Source organism: Eurosta solidaginis, chromosome 5, assembly GCF_040869045.1.
Source record: "Eurosta solidaginis isolate ZX-2024a chromosome 5, ASM4086904v1, whole genome shotgun sequence".
NCBI lineage: Eukaryota > Metazoa > Arthropoda > Insecta > Diptera > Tephritidae > Eurosta > Eurosta solidaginis.
The window spans coordinates 218,533,860-218,552,741 of record NC_090323.1 but is presented as its reverse complement, the minus strand read 5'-3'; the positions used below and the strand labels follow the sequence as shown (position 1 = coordinate 218,552,741).

At 34.4% G+C, this 18,882-nt stretch overlaps 1 protein-coding gene and 1 long non-coding RNA gene across 13 annotated transcripts in view; one reads left to right on the top strand and one right to left on the bottom strand.

The window, feature by feature from the left end:
- The window catches only part of LOC137252521 (uncharacterized), a 45,516-nt gene extending 35,249 nt beyond the window's left edge, over positions 1-10,267 (top strand). Inside the window, exon 4 of the long non-coding RNA XR_010953578.1 lies at positions 10,199-10,267. This is a non-coding gene — a long non-coding RNA (uncharacterized lncRNA). The remainder of the gene's footprint in view (positions 1-10,198) is intronic.
- Ank2 (Ankyrin 2) overlaps positions 1-18,882 on the bottom strand; it is a 278,001-nt gene that overhangs the window by 148,877 nt on the left and 110,242 nt on the right. For 10 of the 12 annotated variants that reach the window (XM_067788345.1, XM_067788347.1, XM_067788340.1 and 7 more), the window contains 2 exons: positions 17,129-17,340; positions 1,301-1,505 (listed from right to left, as the gene is read on the bottom strand). In XM_067788345.1, the coding sequence (XP_067644446.1) occupies positions 1,301-1,505; positions 17,129-17,340 (417 nt within the window). Of the gene's footprint in view, positions 1-1,300; positions 1,506-5,075; positions 17,341-18,882 lie in introns of those variants that run through there. The other 2 variants (XM_067788352.1, XM_067788351.1) reach the window with 2 other exon arrangements.

Genomic DNA, 18,882 nt, shown 5'->3' with positions numbered 1-18,882 from the left:
GGCTGGTTTTTAAAAGATATATACACATGTATATGTCTTTCATTATCTCTTGAGCAACGACCCTGTAAGAACACGATAGGTTAAATACCAGGAATAACAATGACTGTATTTATGAGTTTTTTTGAATGGAATTTGCAATTCTATTTAAGCACGAATATTATTTTTCTCTTGTTTAGTGTGTTCTATGTAACTTAAGAGCGTTTTCAATTCGAATATGTTAATTAAAAAAAAAAACGCTTGTAATGCTGAATCTGATTTCCGTCTCTTGCAAAATAGTGATGCCGATAAATTAAATGTCAAATTACTTGGCTGCTACTATTTTTCACACAAGAAATATAAACGAAATTTTTCTCGAGTGTTTTATTATGATGTGAATACTGCGCTTAAATGAGATACTCTTTTTTTAACAATATCAAAAGACAGCAACAATTCGAGAATGTGTCTTAAAGATCTTTCTGAAACAAATGTTATTTGTGTGTATGAAAAATCGATTACAGCTGATTGAAGGATCGGTTACAGATAGGAAATAAAAAAATGTCGCTTTATTCAACGTAAAAAATTGTATTTGCTGCCGCTGGCGGGGGCAAATCGAACACTATGCGTCGGCGGCATATGTTGGGTAATGCGTTGGGTGTTATGATGATCGAGGGATTAGCAAATAAAAAATTTGCTACCATTTGTATTTTTATGTATGTATGCATCATGAGTGTGTTTGTAATGTGTTAAATTTTCTTACAAATACTAATTGGGGTGCGCTATAAATTTATTTTTATTACGATTTTTTAATCCATTTAATTGCGAGTAGGTATATATGAATGAAATGTCTAACGCTGGGCTACAAGACGACCGACTAATAAAATTTTTACGAGAACGAACCGTTCTTAAGGATTTAATAGAGATGTGAGTATGCAGTTGGAAAGAAAATGTTTCAGATACAACAACAAACAAAAAAAAACAAATACTAAGTTTTCAAAATATTTCAATAGTTAATTAAAAAAATTTATTATTTAATTTGAAACAAAGACTACTTATTTAATAAAAAAATAATTATTATTAAACTTGGAAAAAACTTAAATTCATGGAAGGCCTAACTTGGTTTACAAATATAAATATAAATATAAATATAAATATATGGTAGGTATAAATTTTTAATAAACAAATAATAATTTTTCAGACTAAAGTTTTAATTTTGTTTTTTTTTTTTTTGTTTTTTAATACTAATCACATTTAATAATTTTTTCTAGTACATACACTTTTGACAATGGCAAAAAAAATCACACAAAGAACTAACTGAACTTACCTGTTATGGAGCAAAGCAGGCGTAAAGTGGGTGTATTGCCAGAATATTGATTTATCATGCCCTGACTATGTGCTTTTGGTGCGGGCATACTCAACGTGATGGCCTTATGAAATTTACGACGCCGTGGCTCTACTGTAACAATTGGCGAAACTGCCACGCCACGACCAAGTAATTTAGCAGTTAGATCTGGATCGACTGGTTGTGCCTAGAATGAGGTAAACACAAGAAATGATCGATACATTTTTGTGATTACCATGTTTGTTTGTTTTTTTTTTTCAATTCTATTTCTTTTTAAACATTTTTTTATTATTTTTTAATTATGTTAAATAGACATATACACAAATATGATTATTTCAACATGAAAAATGGCCGCTTAAAACTAAAAATACAAATAATTGTAAACAAAGGCAAGTAAATAAAAAACACGAAAAGCATATTGAAGCTACAATGGTATGCGTTTGCTTAACTTATTTATGAAAAAAAAAAATTATTTTATAACTTATTGCTTTTTTCTTTTTTAATTTTACAAATATTGTTCAATTTAAGAGTTCTAATTTTTGTTTTTATGTGTCTGAAGTTATATTATTTATGTTTAAGCATTATTTTTGTTTTTCGCTCAACAAATGTTTATGTGCGTTATGAAAAAATTCAAAGACAATTTTTTAGCTGCAAGTTTATGCTCCATAATGTAGGCAACGAAATTTTAAATATATCACGCATTTTTATGTGAAGCCTTCTAGTCTTCGCTAAGGATGTTTGTAAAGAATTTACTAGCGTGGAAATGTGATTATATCGCAGCTTCTGAATTCAAATCGTACATACCATGTTAGTTGAGATTTATTTGCAAGCTTATGCGCCAACATGTAGGTCATGTATTAATGAAGCGATGTTCGCACAGGGAATGTGGGTATAGAGCATATAAAAGAAGTCTTGGAGACAAAACCCATGTAACGATCAAGAGCACCTAGGCGCGTAAAAAGTATTCATGAGATAACTTAAAATTTAATTTGTATTTTTTCGGATTGCTGGATGAATAAGGCGCAGCGGTGAATTTGTTTACAAAGATTTTAAAAGCTCAAAGCTTTGCTGAAAATCGGACATCTTTGAAAACTTTCCATAAGCTTTTAATTTTGTAACGTCATAGGAAAAATAGACATTTTTCCAATACCATAACACGTTTATGCTGTCAAAAGCTATGGTAAAAATGTTTACAGATTGTAGATTCACTTTGTGATGTCATATATAAAAATATAAAAAAAAAACTTTTTCTAACGCTGGACTCTTCATCAAAAGCTCAGAAAAATAGTTATAACCGTTTTTGTCATACGCAGCGAGTTAAATTATTTGCGTATGTATGTGTGAGTAGACACGGAATATTTTTTTTGTTGCATTAGTACTCTTAATTGTTGTTAATTCACAGGCCCATTAGCTTCCCAATAAATTTAGTTAACAAATAAACTTTAAAAACTCATTACCAATACGCATTTCGCAATTTTTTGTAACTTCCAAAAGAAACCTACTATAAATTTTCATTACAGTTTTTCTTTCGATACTAACTTATGTAATAAGTCACAATCTTTGGTAAGCGAGTTCCAAAAATAAAAATTAAACTATGATAAAATCTCCTTTTAACATAGCTACTATTTACAAAAAGAGCATACCCACGTACTCACACCGTACATTATGCGCCAGCAGAGGCCAACTTTGGGGGCATAGTGCCAAGATGGCTACTTTTTAGCGTTTTGGCAGCATTTTGACAGGCTGCTCCATATGGCGAAGCACACGGTCGGCTATCTTCAACGGGTGATAGTAAGAGATACAAATGAGATCACAATGGTCACTTTCGAAATCAGGTGATCTATTCTTTTGTAATTTTGACGTCTATGCAGAAGATATGACACTTGTGTTATCCACAATGTTTGGGGGGAGGCTTTGTGTGCAAGCACTTTACATTGTAGCATTGCTAGCGTACACAAATATAGCATTTTCAGCTCAAATGAAACTTTTTTTAAATCATATGAAACTTTTTCAGATTAAATGAAACCATTTTAAGATCAAATCAAACTTTTTTTATTTCAAATGAAATCTTTTCACTTCAAATTAAACCTTTTTCAAATCAAACGAATCTTTTTTCAAATTAAGATTAAAATTTTTTTTTCAAATCAACTGAAAGTTTTTTCGAATCAAATAATACTTTTTTCATTTCAAATCAAATTTTTTCGAAACAAATTAATTTTTTTTAAATCAGAAGAAACTTTTTTTTCAAATTAAATAATTTTTTTTTTAAAGCAACTCAAACTTTTTTAAATCAAAATAAACCTTTTCAAATTAAATGGAAAATAAAAAAGATCCATTTGACTTGAAAGAAGTTTTACTTGATATAAAAAAGTTTTATTTGAATTGAAAAAAAGTTTCTTTTGATTTGAAAAAAGTCTCTTTTGATTTGAAAAAAATTTGACATGAACTAAGTTTCATTTGAGCTGAGAAAAGCTTCATTTGATATGAAAAGAGGTTCAGTTAACGTGAAAAAAAGTTTAATTTGAATTGAGAAAGTTTCATTTGATTTAAAAAATTTCATTTGACACGACAAAAGTTTCATTTGACTTGAAAAAAATTTCAATTGAATTGAGAAAATATTTGATGTGGAAAAAGTTTAATTTGACATAAAAAAAGTTTCATTTGATTTGAAAAAATTTCATTTGACACGAAAAAAGTTTTTTTGCAATGATATAAGTTTCTTTTGATTTAAAAAAATTTTCATTTGATTTGAAGCAAAATTTATTTGATTCAAAAAAGAGTTTCATTTGGCATGAAACAAGTTCCATTTGAATTGAAAAAAATTCATTTGATTGGAAACAAGTTTCATTTGAATTGATAAAAATTTCATTTGACTTGAAAAGAGTTTCATTTAACTTGAAAAAAATTTCGTTTGACTTGAAAAAAGATTTATTTGACAGGAAAAAGGTATTTGATTTGAAAAAAATTTAACTTGACATAAAAAAAGTTTCATTTGATTTGAAAAAAGTTTCATTTGACTTGAAAAAAGTTTCATTTGAATTGAAAAAAATTTTATTTGACTTGAAAAAATTTTCATCTGACTTGAGAAAAATTTCATTTGATTTGAAAAAAGTTTCATTTGACATGAAAAATACTTCATTTGATTTGAAAAAAGTTTCATTTAACATAAAAAAATTTTAATTTGATTTGAAAAAAGTTTTATTTAACATGAAAAAAGTTTAATTTGAATTGAAAAGTTTCATTTGATTTGAAAACAAGTTTCATTTGACATAAAAAAATTTCTTTTGATTTGAAAAAAATTTTACATGAACAATGTGCATTTGAGTTGAAAAAGTTTCATTTGATTTGAAAAATTTTTCATTTGACCTGAAAATGCTATAGAGCTCTGTTTTTAGTACCGAGTTAAATGCGGCTTATTTGCTCGAGTTAACATTATTCTATATAATACAACGTATTCTTGTGAAAATAGTTTAGAAAAGTTTGCGACTATAAAAGCACCGTTGAAAAATCATTTTGCGCATATATGCATACACACAATTCTTCGCTTTAAAACATTCAAGGCACACTACTTAATCCAGACCCAATTGCATTATACTAAACATTAGCTACTTTTTTTACTACGAATGAAGTTGAATTTCATATTTTATATCTTACGATTTCATTGGCCAACACACATTGAATAACAGCATACAACAACAAATGCGAAAACGGAAAGTAAACTGTTTTTTGTACTAAACAACAACAACAAAAAAAACGATTTAGTTTAAAGTTTATTATATTGGAACTAAATTTATTGGGTAGTATTTTTATATTCATTAGGTTAATTTATTATATGATTATATATAGGCATAAATAAATAAGTTATTGTATTAGTAGGTATTATTGAAGTTACATAGTTTTGATATATAAAGTATTGCATACATATGTAAGTAGGTATGTATGTAGGCATTTACAAAAATAGTTAATTATAATAACTTGCATAGCCTAGACAGACGACGCGTTAATCTAGATTAACTACATGATTCGGCATTAGTTTTACAATTAACTTTGGTTAATATTATCTTATTAAGCGAACTATCGGCTTTGTTCTCCTTCTAGAAGTTGTGGGTTCAACTTCAGACCTTGCACAAATTTACTGTATTTTTTGAAATTTTTTTGTTATTTCTTATCATTTTATTTAGATTCATAGTTTACCCAATCTTTCATATTATCAAGTTCAAATTTGAATCGGTTGCAGTGAATATTTAATGCGGACAAGACTTGCCGTCTGATTAACTTTTAATACGAATCTACTAAATATAACTTTTTAGTAAATTTCTAGTTTTGACTTAAATAAGAGCATAATTAGGCATAAATATTAGACTGGGTGATGTGTTTGACGCTTGAATAACCTCTTCTTGGTTCCTCTTGTTGGCACAAACATAAAAGTTTTCCTCGGAATAGGTTTAAAATGCATTTCTATGCAATATGTTCGAGATATTCGCTTTGTCTTGCAAGATGCACGGATTGTATATGTATGTATATCCTACGACCACATATACAAGACTACGACTGCGTAGTTATACCATTTATCAGTAATGGCCGAGCCACAATAAATTTTGTCATATAGATGCGTTCAGCGCAATCTTACGCATTCCAGGAACATGGCCACAATCCACCAAGATGTTGCGTTTGTAAATATAAAGAAACTTCAGACTTGGCAATTGAAGTTTATTGCGTCTTGGCCAGTCATATAAAAAATTTCGCGAAGCACTGATATAAATATTCTCACTATACAAGGAAAATACACCCTAACATATTGTGGCGAATGTTGACATCACTAGGCTGTTAGAAAATAATCACGCAACAACAAAAACATGAAGCAGCCACTCTTATATACATGTCGACGTTAAAGCTAGCAACACTTATGTAGAAGGCGAAGAAGAGATATCTCACATGCACACACATGTAGTCATCAGCCGAAGTAGTTACTCACACATACTCGCTCATATGGCTACAAACTACAATATACACGTATATAGCTCGTAACAAACATGAGCTACAAAAGTTCTAGAAGGTGAGACGTCTAGACCTTTGGAGAAATATGCAGACTAGGCAACAGAGAGTATATAAGCAGCGCAAGCTGGGTAATAACGAATCAGTTTGATTTAAAAACGCTATTAGTTGGGAAGTGCAGTATAATTGTGAAGTATAATTGTAGTACTCCCAAAGTAGTCTAATAAAGACCATTTTGCAATACAGAATATTGGAGTGATTTATTCAACAGTTTAGCGATTCGAACGTTAGCAGAAGGTTTGAAATAAGCGGAGTTTCCGTAAATACGTTACAATATTTTGTATTCTATTCATTTGTTAAATTGCATTTTTAATTGTGAAAAATTTTAGTAAAGTACCAACAAGTGGAAAAATAATTTCACTTGCAAAATGTGAAAGCACCCTTAGCAAAATCAAGTGCCAAATTCTTCTTCTTATGCTTTGATTGCAACAAAAGTTGGAAGATGGCTACTTTTTCATGTCAGATGGCGCTAGTGTCGCTTGATCTGCCGTTCTCCATAAAAATACGTGCAATCTACGCATAGTGCATAAGATTATGTTAAGCGCATCTATATGAAAAACTGATTATGTGATGGGGCTTTAAGAAGCGCAAAAAAATTGGGACATAAAATAACAAAATATAAAAAAAAATTGCTTAAACTTTTTGTGAGCGAAATGAGAGAATCGAGAGGAATACAAGATTGATAATTATGTCCTAATATTGGTTGCACGAAAATATACATGGATTTGAGCATACTATAAATTGGAAGCAATGCATATAATTTGCGTGTAGTTTGTTGCTGCGAATTTACAATCAGTGCAATCCATACGATCCGTGCATTATTTGCAATAAAAAGAGAATCCCCCTATTTGGTTTTCGGGAGAATAGTCGAATTATTTCACTCATATTAGGATTTAAACTCATGATTTGAGATAATAAACTAAAAAAACTTGCATTCGTCTATATTTTGTCATTGTTATAATGTGGCATGAAAATTTTCTATAAATCGCTTGTGAGCGTCTTGAGATGTTCGAGGGCAAATGTCGCCAAATTTAGTATTCGCAAATATTTCGCTGCCTACAGCCTACTCGCGTTTTGTCTCCACAAGGTCAGCCTGGTTGCTTTTTTCGTGTGCCTCACCATTTCTAAGTTACAGAGTGAGCACTCGCTGTAACCTGACATCGTCCTAGATTAGCAATAAATAAAGAGAATTCGCTCAAATTCTGTACTTGGCCTAGCATTGTGATCGCCAATAAGCGGGACTGAAATTTTTGTGAAATGGGTGTGTCACCGTCTCGATGAAGAAGGTGAAACGTCTAGACCTTTGGAGAAATATGCAGACGAGGCAACAGAGAGTATAAAAGCAGCGCAAGCTGAGTAATACCGAATCAGTTTTGATTTAAGCACGCTATTGGTTGTGAAGTTTAATTGGGAAGTACTACTTCCAAAATAATCTGAATAAAGACCAGGGGGCCTACTCTGTATTGCGATGCGAAATAAAAAATACGCGAAATCGCAAAATCGGTACTCTGTATCTTGACATTCGCATGTATATTTTAACTTTCGCATTCACATTTTGCCCATTCGCAATTTTTCTCCCTTTTCGCATTGCCGGCACTCTGTAAAGCGAAAGCGAATGTCAAACAGCATTCATTTTCGCATTTTTCTTGCTACAAGTAATAGGCATTCGCATTGTTCAAATATGTAAGTATTAATTGATGATTTTATAAATTGATATCTTTATATTCATTTAAAAATATATAGGACAACTCAAAAAACAAAACAATCACAAAAGCAACAATTTGTAATCCTAGTGGACTTAAAATACATAAATAAATAACAATTAAATCGAAACCACTTTTTTATAAAGCATTTCTATTTGAAATCATGTCATTTTTTATTTGTTCTCTGATACAACTAGCAATATTTCCCATTCTATGATTTTCCACGTTTTCTGTATTTATCACGTTCACTTCTTCCAGTTCAATTTCTGAACTGGGAGGATTTATTCATTTAAATCAATCCTTTCTTCATTTAAATCGTTCCATAATGCTACAGAATCCTTTTTTTAATTTGTTCAACAAAAATTAATCGTTTGCCGAAATTGTAATCGCCTTGTTTCTTTTGTTCTCTTTCTTTGAGTTTGGTCAGTGATAAATACTCAAGCAAAAAATTAGCGAAAAATAAAAAAGCGACATTGTTAGCGATGCGATAGCGCTACAGAGTTCCAATTACCTTTCGCATCGCAATTTATTTTCGCATCGCACTGCCTTTCGCATCGCAATACAGAGTAGGCCCCCAGTTTGCAATACTAAATATTGGAGTGATTTATTCAACAGTTTACCGATTCGAACGTTAGCAGGTTTTTCCCTAAATTCGTTACAATATGCTATAATTATTTGTCCTGTCGATTCTTCGGAAAATAAATATATTGCACAATAACTAATTTTAGACGTATGCCGTAGGGCAATTTTTTGTTCGCACTTACAAGAGAAATCATAGGTTGTATGTATATTCGCCCCAGCCTAATTAATATGCTTGTTTGTTTAATATCTGCTTTAGGGTATTGTTATAGGTTTTTAACTTAACTTGGTTGTAAAATCCCCCCAGCGTAATAAATATGCTTTCTGATATGTTTCTATATATTTAAGAGTATTGTATTCTTATAGGTTTTTAACTTATAATTGCAGCATCACATTGTCATAAATCGTATTTTTTATTTTATGGAAACCAAACTACTTTTCTAAATATTTTTTTTTTTAGGCTACTCCCAAATTCGTAAATCGATATCTTTTGAAGACGCCATTTCTACATCGAAGATATTCTGTAAAAACGACAGATTACCAATAAATCGAAATGATTTTTCTGTTAAAAGAACTGATTTCATTGGTAAATTGAACAGCTAGCAACTGTATGCAAATACATCAAAAGAAAGAGAAACTTACGTTCGCGGCGCTCACTACTTTGTGGTGCCGCAGAAATCTCTGTCATAGCAACAGCCTTCACTATTATTCGAATGTCTTAGGGTGGTAGTAATAATTGTTAAGTTAACAGTGCTGCGGCTGACGAGTTATGGTATTGACTGTTGAAACGGTACAATTTATGCGAAGTTAGTTAATTCAACAGCTATTCGCGAGGGCTAAATTTTACAGCAATTTCGGTTGACTCGACACCGGTTGATTTTACCAGATTTTTTCTTTCAGTTCATAGTATGTTTATGCTCGCCTTTGCATGATTTTGCCAACTATTTTAAGGACTTTGATTTTATGGGTTGTGGCGTAACAGATTTCGTCGCCGTACTAACTAGTCTTTGATCCTACAGTCGGAAAATGCTTTAAAAAATGTTTTAACGGTGTAGCATCTCCCAACGGGAGAAGGAAGTCCGGTTTAAAATGTTATTCGCCGATTAGATTTATATAAGCCTGAATTTGATTCCTATTTTTGAAAGTTAATGCATAATAAATACAGAAACGTCGAAAATATTCAGTAAGAAGAAGCTTCAGCTTGTATAACGGACGCCTTATGTGCTGTTCATACTCCTTCGTTATCGCTAAGTTCAAAATTTATAGACTAGGTATCGAAAAGAAGATAACAGGAAATAAAAATACTTTCCATAATGGGCAAGTATTGAGAGAATATTAACAAAAAATCAACGACAATTTATATTGGAGTGCCGGATATTTTTATTATATTTACTTGTAACAGAAAGTTTCCAAATTGCTAAGTGTGCACCGGTTAGGAAAAAATTTTTTTTTTTTTTTTTTTTTTGATCTTGCTTCAATAATTTTTGTATCCATATTCTTATTAAACCATTTTTAAGGTTTACTTTTTTATTTTATTTTTTAGTTTAGCAGATTCCTCCACAGGAGGGATTGCCAGGACCAAATGTGGATCGGATTCAATGCTCACTTAAAAGGGATTAGTTTTGTCGTTTGTTCGTAGTATAATGTTTTATATCGTCACTGCGCCAAGAAAAATAGTTATTTTTTTTTCAGGAGAGTGAAAACCCTGATTGTTTTATATAGCGTTTTTAGCACTTTGAACCTACAGCAACCCAAGGCGAATCTATATAATGTAATGGCAAAGCGAATTCAACTAATTTGCCGTGCAGAAGAATGTCAAGTTAAGACAAGGCGAATATATAACAGGCGGTGGCAAAGCGAAATCACCCGTGCAAAAGAATTTCAAGTCAAAAGAACATTTTCATTGATTTCGATTAACTGACATATTGGAGTACAAGGCCTTGTATGAAAAATAATCAATAAGATGCAATCAGCTATTGGGATAACAACATCTGGTACTGAATTCGCCTTGACCAAGGCATTGTATGGAAAACAATAAAGAGGAAGCAAGCAGCTGTTGGGTTAACAATACCTGATACTGAATTCGATTTGACAGCAACCATACTAAACCAAACGTGTCAAAAAATGGCAATGTAAAGTAATGCTTATGTATGTAATATGCAATAAAAAAAAATTGGAGACAAACAATTTGTACAAAACTCTTTTTGTTGACGCACCGATGATATATGTACATATGCAAGGCGAATCTATACAAGATGACGGCAAAGCGAATTTAACCCAATTCGCGGTGCAGAAGAATGTCAATCAAAAGAAATTGATTGATTTCGATAAACTGATATTTTGCTATGCCAAGGCGTTGCTTGGAAATTATGAAGAAAAAGCAATCAGCTGATGAGATAACACCAACTTGTACTTAATTCGCCTTGGATATATGTACATATGTATATTTTTTATTTTTCTTCATTTTTAAATATTTTTGTTGCAGATGTCATTGTGGATCAAAGAAGTGTGATATCTTATCCGTCAACTGCGTGACAGGATCTTCAAGACGGCTACTTTTTAGCGTTTGGCAGGATGTTCAATATGGCGTCGCATATGACCGGCTATCTGCAGCGGGTGATAGAAAGATAAACAGAATGAGGCCATGATATTCAATTAAAAATCAGGTCATCGGTTCTATTCGTCATTTTGACGTCTATGAATAAGTTATCACACCTGTCTTATCCACAATAGCAGATGTTTTTCTGTAGTTTTCGGAAAGGATATTATGGTCTTAATATGATAAATTCTTTCTCGCCGGTTTTTTTGTATAAATGCATATTTTTTTATGACAGCATCTGCACGATAGTGCTTACATTGATAGTGCAAGATATATTTGGTGTCGACACTTTTCATTACATAGTACAAATATTTGTTATCTTAATAAATATTTTTGATAAGTTATTGTTGTTGATATTTTTCTTAGATTAATGACTAGAGAATTTATACTTATACTGCATTTAGGAAAAATATAACTGCAGTTTTTATAGAATGACCGAACTTCGATTTGCAATACAAAACCGTACCGAACGGCAAATGAGTTTTTGACTGAGAAGCTTTTCATGGCAAAAACACATTCGGAGTGAAAGAAAGACTTTTTGTTGTTTCCAAGTTTTTGATGCTGCTTTACCCGGGAATCACACCCAAGACTTTCGGTGTGGTAGGCGCTACCACCATATCAAGTGAATATTTAGTATGAAAATTCGCAAACTTCAAGCTGTTGAAAATGTTCGCTAAATTTTTTAATGAACTGTGAAGAATTTTCGCCAACTTAGCTATAGTTGAAAAGTCTGTTTATTGCATGATTCAATTACTAGAGGTTTGTTCTTCAATGATGACAGATCTTTGACACTCCCAAATTGAAAAATCTGGACGGGTTGCTTTTACGATGTAACGAAAACGGGGAATAATTCAATCCCCTTCAGTGAAATTGTAGTAGACAAGTATCTTTTGTAGTATATTAGTAGTAATAATAAATTTACAAATGCCAAAGGTTTTTTGGGGAAATAATTCATTTTCTACTAAATATTTCGTGAATTGATAAAGTTATGTTGGTTTGTTCATTCTTTCAGAAATTGTTTGAATACGTTAGAATTTTATTCAAAAATGCACTCTATCAAATTTTTTTCCAAAACTCCCTACATGAGCATAAGTTCAATGCATTTTGTCATAAGAGGGAGTTAATGAAAAGCATTATTAGAAGAAGCGTTCTTCAATCTAATTCTAATATAGGGCGGTTTTGTGACAAATCTTGAATTGGGAAATTTTTTAAAAATATTTTGAGATAGCATGATTTTGAATAGGCAGCCGACATGGAGTGATACGATACTCAGCAGCCGCAATGAACTCACAAAAACAAAAATAAAAGAAAATGGTTTATTGTCTTAGAACTTTATATTCCTACCTTGACTTTGACAGAAGAGTTAAGCTTTTGTGCGGTCGTGCTACACAGGGAGTATTCACCTTTTTATTCTGAAATTTCGGAAAGCTCTTTTCCGTTAAGTATTCATGGAAGGGTACCGGATAAACCGTTAATTTAGAATATTCGGAATACATTTGATACTACCTCACGAGGTCCGAATATGCATATTATTCCAAATACGAACCGATTCTCCAAATTCTTAAATGGCGACGAATGTTCCGAACATATGGAATTAATATAACAGAAGGTCGACTTTTAATACGCGCCCAAAAATATCGAGAGGAGTGTCAAAAGACGCGTATTGGCTTCGATAACAATATTTCGAAGGCGGGAATAAAAATTTTAGCTCGTTCAAAGATATTGACGAAAAGCCGAAAAATTACCCCGGGTTGCGTTGGCGGCCTTCAGCCCAGCTTATAAAAAATTACCCTGGCCGGTTCACCAATGAGGTGGGATCAAAATTAAATGCGTGCAAAATCCCTTTGTACACAAAATCTTTTTCAGTGAACAAAAACATTACAACAATCACATGAAAATTGTCAACTTCAACTATCTCCGGACAGAGACACAATTTTTCTTTTCCACCTTCGGATTATTGTTTTCGCGGTCACCTCTCTCGATATTTTTGGACGCGTATTAGCAGTCGACTCCTGTTCTAGACTTTTACCTGAATAAGTTAACATGCCCACTGACTACATTTCATTATGGCATCTTCATTATTTACTAATGACATTTTTACGTGAATCGATTTAATAGTCGAGGTTTTTACGTTGAACGATGAATTTTGAATTGGTTTAGGTTTCGTATATTCATAGGTTTACGAAAGTGCACGATTTCTTGGTGTGCTCACTTTTCATAAAACCTATGTATGTTCAGCCACACTAATAGATCATGGCATAGTTAATGTGTAAATTCATTATAAAATTAAAATAATTTTTCTAAGGAATTATGCAGTTATGTACTTATCGGGTATTTGTAAACTGATTGCTTCCTATTTCTACTACTAATATTTTTCGAAAATTCGCAAAGAAACAACACAGCTAACGGATTTTAATTCGATTTGGGAGCAAAATGGCTGCAATTGTCAAAAAATGTCTCTGTCGAGCAAACCTCTTGTGATTGAATCATGTGTTTATTGTTGTACTGGCCGGTCAATAAAGACCTCACATAGACGGAATGCACTATGGACACCATAGTGTTACCAGAACCAGATACCAGGACTTATGTTATAGAATAACTCGGTCCTCTTAGCAAATACTAGAAGTTTTCTAGGACATAGCTTAATTTCTGCCTCGAGTTGTCTGATACTCTGCCGCACCTAGTAGCCGGAGCATTGGCCTCGCGAACGCAAAACAAGAACACAGAACGTGTTCAAACGCTTCTTCCTAGAGTTTGCACTTCCTATATCTGCTGTTAATGACGAGGCCTAACTTGTACGCAGCGTTTCTATCGGAACCCGCCTATGGAAACAGAGGTAGAGAGTGGCCGCCACTCCGTTGGAAAGACCAGGTGGAAAACGATTTAAACTCCCTTGGTGTGTCCAATTGGCGCCGGTTGGCGGAGCAAAGGAGCGACTGGCGCGCCTTGTTGGACGGCCATAACCGTTTAGACGGTTAAGCGCCAATTAAGGAAGTAAGTAAGTAACTTGTACGCATGTGACTCCAGAAGGCAGTGTCCAGTTAGTATGCCATCGTGATTTTTCTTGAACGTCTACTGTCGTTTCATAGAGTGGTATTTTCTCCTTTGCCAACGGCATTTTCGTTACCTTCTATCCCTTTATGACCGGGAAACCAATATAGATGTATGGCCCGGCCTGAGCGTGACTGCAGCATAAGCACGCTTCCTCGCTTCCGACTTAGAGGCACTGCAGTGATCTGGCAGCTTGTAGGATCAACTTATTTCTGGATCGACACAAGTAAACAGCAGACCCGTTCCCTTCCGTTAATTTGAAACATCATTGTGCACGCGTATAATGTGTTCGGCCATTTCCGCACGCTTGCGCCATTCCTCCGTCTTTATTGTCGCCCAAGATCTTTTTCGAAGTCCGTTCCCCCTATATTTAATGGCGCTAAACTGCCAAGGCCATATGACCTGTAGGCATGCAATGCTGCTTTCGGGGTAAATATGGACTGGACAATTTCTGTAAATACATACCCAATATGAGAATTTGGGTGATAGGCCCACGTGCATTCAAGCATCCTCTTGCACGCATAAATTGCCACGGAGGCTTTCTTCGCTCTCTCTTTCACATGGAGTTTCCACATCAACTTGCCATCTTCCTCTTTCCCCTCAAGCTTAGACTTAGTCCAATAGGTACCTTATATTTATATATATGTGCATCCCGGAACGCCTGATCCATCAGAGAACTGATTGCTGGTAGACTCTGCCACTTATTCTGATTGAAAAGTCATCTGCATACGCCGTGAGTATGACGGGTCCCTGCCGCCTAAGCAAATCCTTGATGAACATTTCCACAGCATTATGGTAATACCCTATCCCATCCGTTCCTCTGTTTTCAGATTTTGTGGCCTAGTATAGTCCCGATTACGACGTGATCATTCCGCAGCTTAACATGGAGCCGATCCAATTTGTTAAGCCTCAAAGAGTGTTCTAAGTCATTCTACAATCTCTCCATTTTCCCAATATCCCACCTGAGCCCGGCGATTTAAACTTAGCAAATGGCTCATTCAGTTTCGGCACTTGTCACCAATCCTGTTACTACTCCCTCCGTATTCCGAGAGCAGACATTTTTACACAATTCTTACGCATCATCTCCTGATGAGAAGTGTGCCTTAAATAGCGCCCTAAGATACTCTTTAGTACTGTGTGCTCATTCCGAGCAAATTGTTATGTCCTTGGGCTGCATAGGAAAACATGAGAGAATTTCTGGCTCGAATGAGTGAAAAAAATGGAACAGTTGAACTCATTTCGTGGGATTTTTATTCTTGTTTATTTGGCATCACTGGTCGCGGCTAAATCTGGTATTTTATATAATATCACTTACCGCTTCAAAGCTAAAACTTTTGAAAATCTAGTACCGTAAACGTTCCAATCAGGTTTGACGAGATTAAAAAAAGGCGAGAGCTGCACATGATCGACCAAGCGGGAAAGGCCAGGAGCCAAGCGCGAAGCTGTAAAGTGGCGAAGATTATGTGCAGGTCTTACTTCCTTAGATTAAAGTTCAAAGTCCAAAGTTAACCATATCTTTGCAAAGAGGGGATTGTAGGCACTTGATGAGTTTTCTGACTGGACACTACATTTTGGCATCACATGCTGCTTGTCAGTCTTAGCAGATGTACGATATGCGGATTGGGGGAGAAAACTATGGAGCACCTTTTGTGCTGTTCGGAGTGGCACAGCTGTGAGATCTAGAAGCAGCAAGTAGCATTGGTCCTAGAAAGCTTCTCGTATTTTCCAAGAGCAAGGACTTATTTTATATCATAGGTCCTGGTTTCTGATCGGGTTTTTCATTTCGGCCGTTGAGCAAACCTCTGGTAACACCATGGAGTCATTAGGTGTATGTGGGCTCCTCACAGACCAGCCAGTGCAACCTTACCTATTTCAAAGACCCTGTGTGAAGCTCCGCTTCTGTAGAATACTGTGGCGAATGTTGACATCACTAGGCTAGTTAATAATCACGCAACAACAAAACATAAAGCTAGCCACACTTATGTCCAAGGCAACGAAGAGATACCTCACCCACACAGATGTAGTCATCAGCCGAGGTTGTTACTCACACATACACACGCATATATGTAGCTGAATTACCAAGCAGGAGATACAGCAGTACTAGAAGGCGAAATGTCTAGAATTTAGTAGAAATATGCGAATGAAGCAACGGAGAGTATAAAAGCAGCGCAAACTGAGTAGTCAGCGTTGACTTAAGTACGCTATTGGTTGTGAGGTATACGTTTTATTGTTAAGGACTCTCAAAGTAGTCTAATAAAAACCATTTTGCATTATTGAATACTGGAGTTATTTATTCAACAGTTTAGCGAGTCGAACGTTAGTAGCAGGTTTCAAATAAGCGAAATTTCGCAAAATTGGTTACAATACAATATGTTGCAATATTGCCTTTTTCTAGTTATGTATGCATATAAACGATCCTCAATATTAAACTTTTGCACTTGAAATCGAAATTCGATCTTTCTTTATATCGCACATTTAGATCAAAACAGCGATCAACTTAAAAAATAACAATGTTTACGAAAGGCAAAGGACCAATTGACTTCTCTTGTACGTCAGTGCAATTTTTAGTTCTCACCAATACCTCATTTGGTTAGTGGAACTAATATTTAATAGTAGTTAACAGCAACTTCTGTGAATAGCTTCAAAATTAGCTCTCTATTGATCTAGGTGTGCGATATAAAAATTATAATTTTTTTTATTGTAATCTCGCCTATTGCAAATTTACCAAATAAGCGAAAAACGCTTCTTCTTTGGTACATGATTAACGCTTATTTTGCGTAATTTTTCTGGTGCAACACCTTTGCGTGGTTTAAAAAGATTTACCTGCAAGCCGACTTTGATCTTTTTGGTGAGTGCACCTTGCGGGAAAACGGCCTGTACCTGTGGTACAACAGTGCTAGAGACCATGCCACCTTCGGGTCCAATAGCGTGCACTTCTTGACGTATACGTGAGACGACCGCAAAATATTGTGGAAAATCATAAGTAACAAAACGGCAAACATGACCGCCACCTTGCTCATCGAGTTGTGCGATTTCTGAAAATGCGCAAAACAATTATTATACAATTTCAAAAAAAAAAAAAACAAAAACATTGAACACACCATTAAACAAACAAACATAAATATGTAAAACTGAGCCCGAGTTTACAAAAATTCTCATTCGCAACGAAAAAGAAACTTTACAAGAACAAACCTACATAACACACAAATTAATATAGAGACAGAATGTTTCAATTGTGTTGTTAGTGTAGAAATGAGATAAACTGAATTAAGCAAGGAAACAAGTACAAGCAGGATAGCCTAGTGGTTAAGCAACTGCAGTTTCACCGTGTGATTCGCGGTTCGAACCTCGGTGAAACCTTCCATAACACTACGAAATTGCCTGATGATGATTGCATCACAACTTCTCGGTTTCCTGAATCGTGGAAATGTGCTATGGTAAGACCCGTCCCGAAGAAACGGCTTGCAAACTCGGTCCGTGATTATCGACCCATTAGCATATTGCCCGCGCTGTCGAAAGTTTTTGAAAGGCTGCTAGCAGAGCAAATAATTTTGCACATTTCTAGAAATAACCTCTTATCACCACACCAATCGGGCTTTAGAGCCAAGCATAGTTGTACAACGACACTACTTAAAATTCTTGATGACATGCGCATACCTTTTGATAAAAACCAACTAACTCTGCTTTGTCTATTAGATTTTTCTAAAGCTTTTGATTCTGTTGACCATGCGTTACTTTCTTATAAACTTAAAACATATTTTGGATTTGCCTACAGTGCTTTGATGGTAATGGAGAGTTACTTAACAGGAAGATCACAACTTGTTAATACTGGTTGCGAAATTTCGGGGACCAAACACCTACCCCGAGGTGTTCCGCAGGGTTCCATTCTTGGGCCTTTGTTATTCAGTATCTTCGTAAACGATATCTTTTCGGTTTGTCAGCACATGAAAATGCACGCATATGCAGATGACATACAATTATATTTGTCTGGTAGTTTCACGGACGTAGCCAACCTCTGTCTTAAAGTAAATAATGATTTATTGTCAGTACAGAGCTGGGCCAATAATAATGGTCTCTGCCTTAATGCAACTAAATCGTTCATTTTGCCCATTTCGAAGAATAGGTCCGTTGATGCCCTTGCCTCACCAATATACATTGGAAACACGGCTTTACAAATTGTTTCTAGAACTAAAAATTTGGGTTTCGTTATCAACTCTAATCTAACTTGTGAAGACCACATCAATACAGTCATGGGTAAAGTGTATACCACTTTGCGCAATCTTAGGCAATCTGCACCTTTCACACCTCCGCATATTAGAAGAAAACTGGCCCTACAGCTTCTTTTGCCAATAATAAACTATTCAGAGCTCGTTTATAACAAGTTGGACTCATGTTCTGCACACAAAGTTGAGGTCGCCTTTAATCATGTAACTCGTTACGTTTTCGGGTTACGAAAATTTGATCATATTTCGGCTTGGAGGTCCAAGCTATTAGGATGTAACATATTTCACTACCAAAAAGCTAGAAGTGTGATTTTTTTGTACCGCTTGATTGTCACAAAATCACCAGCATATCTT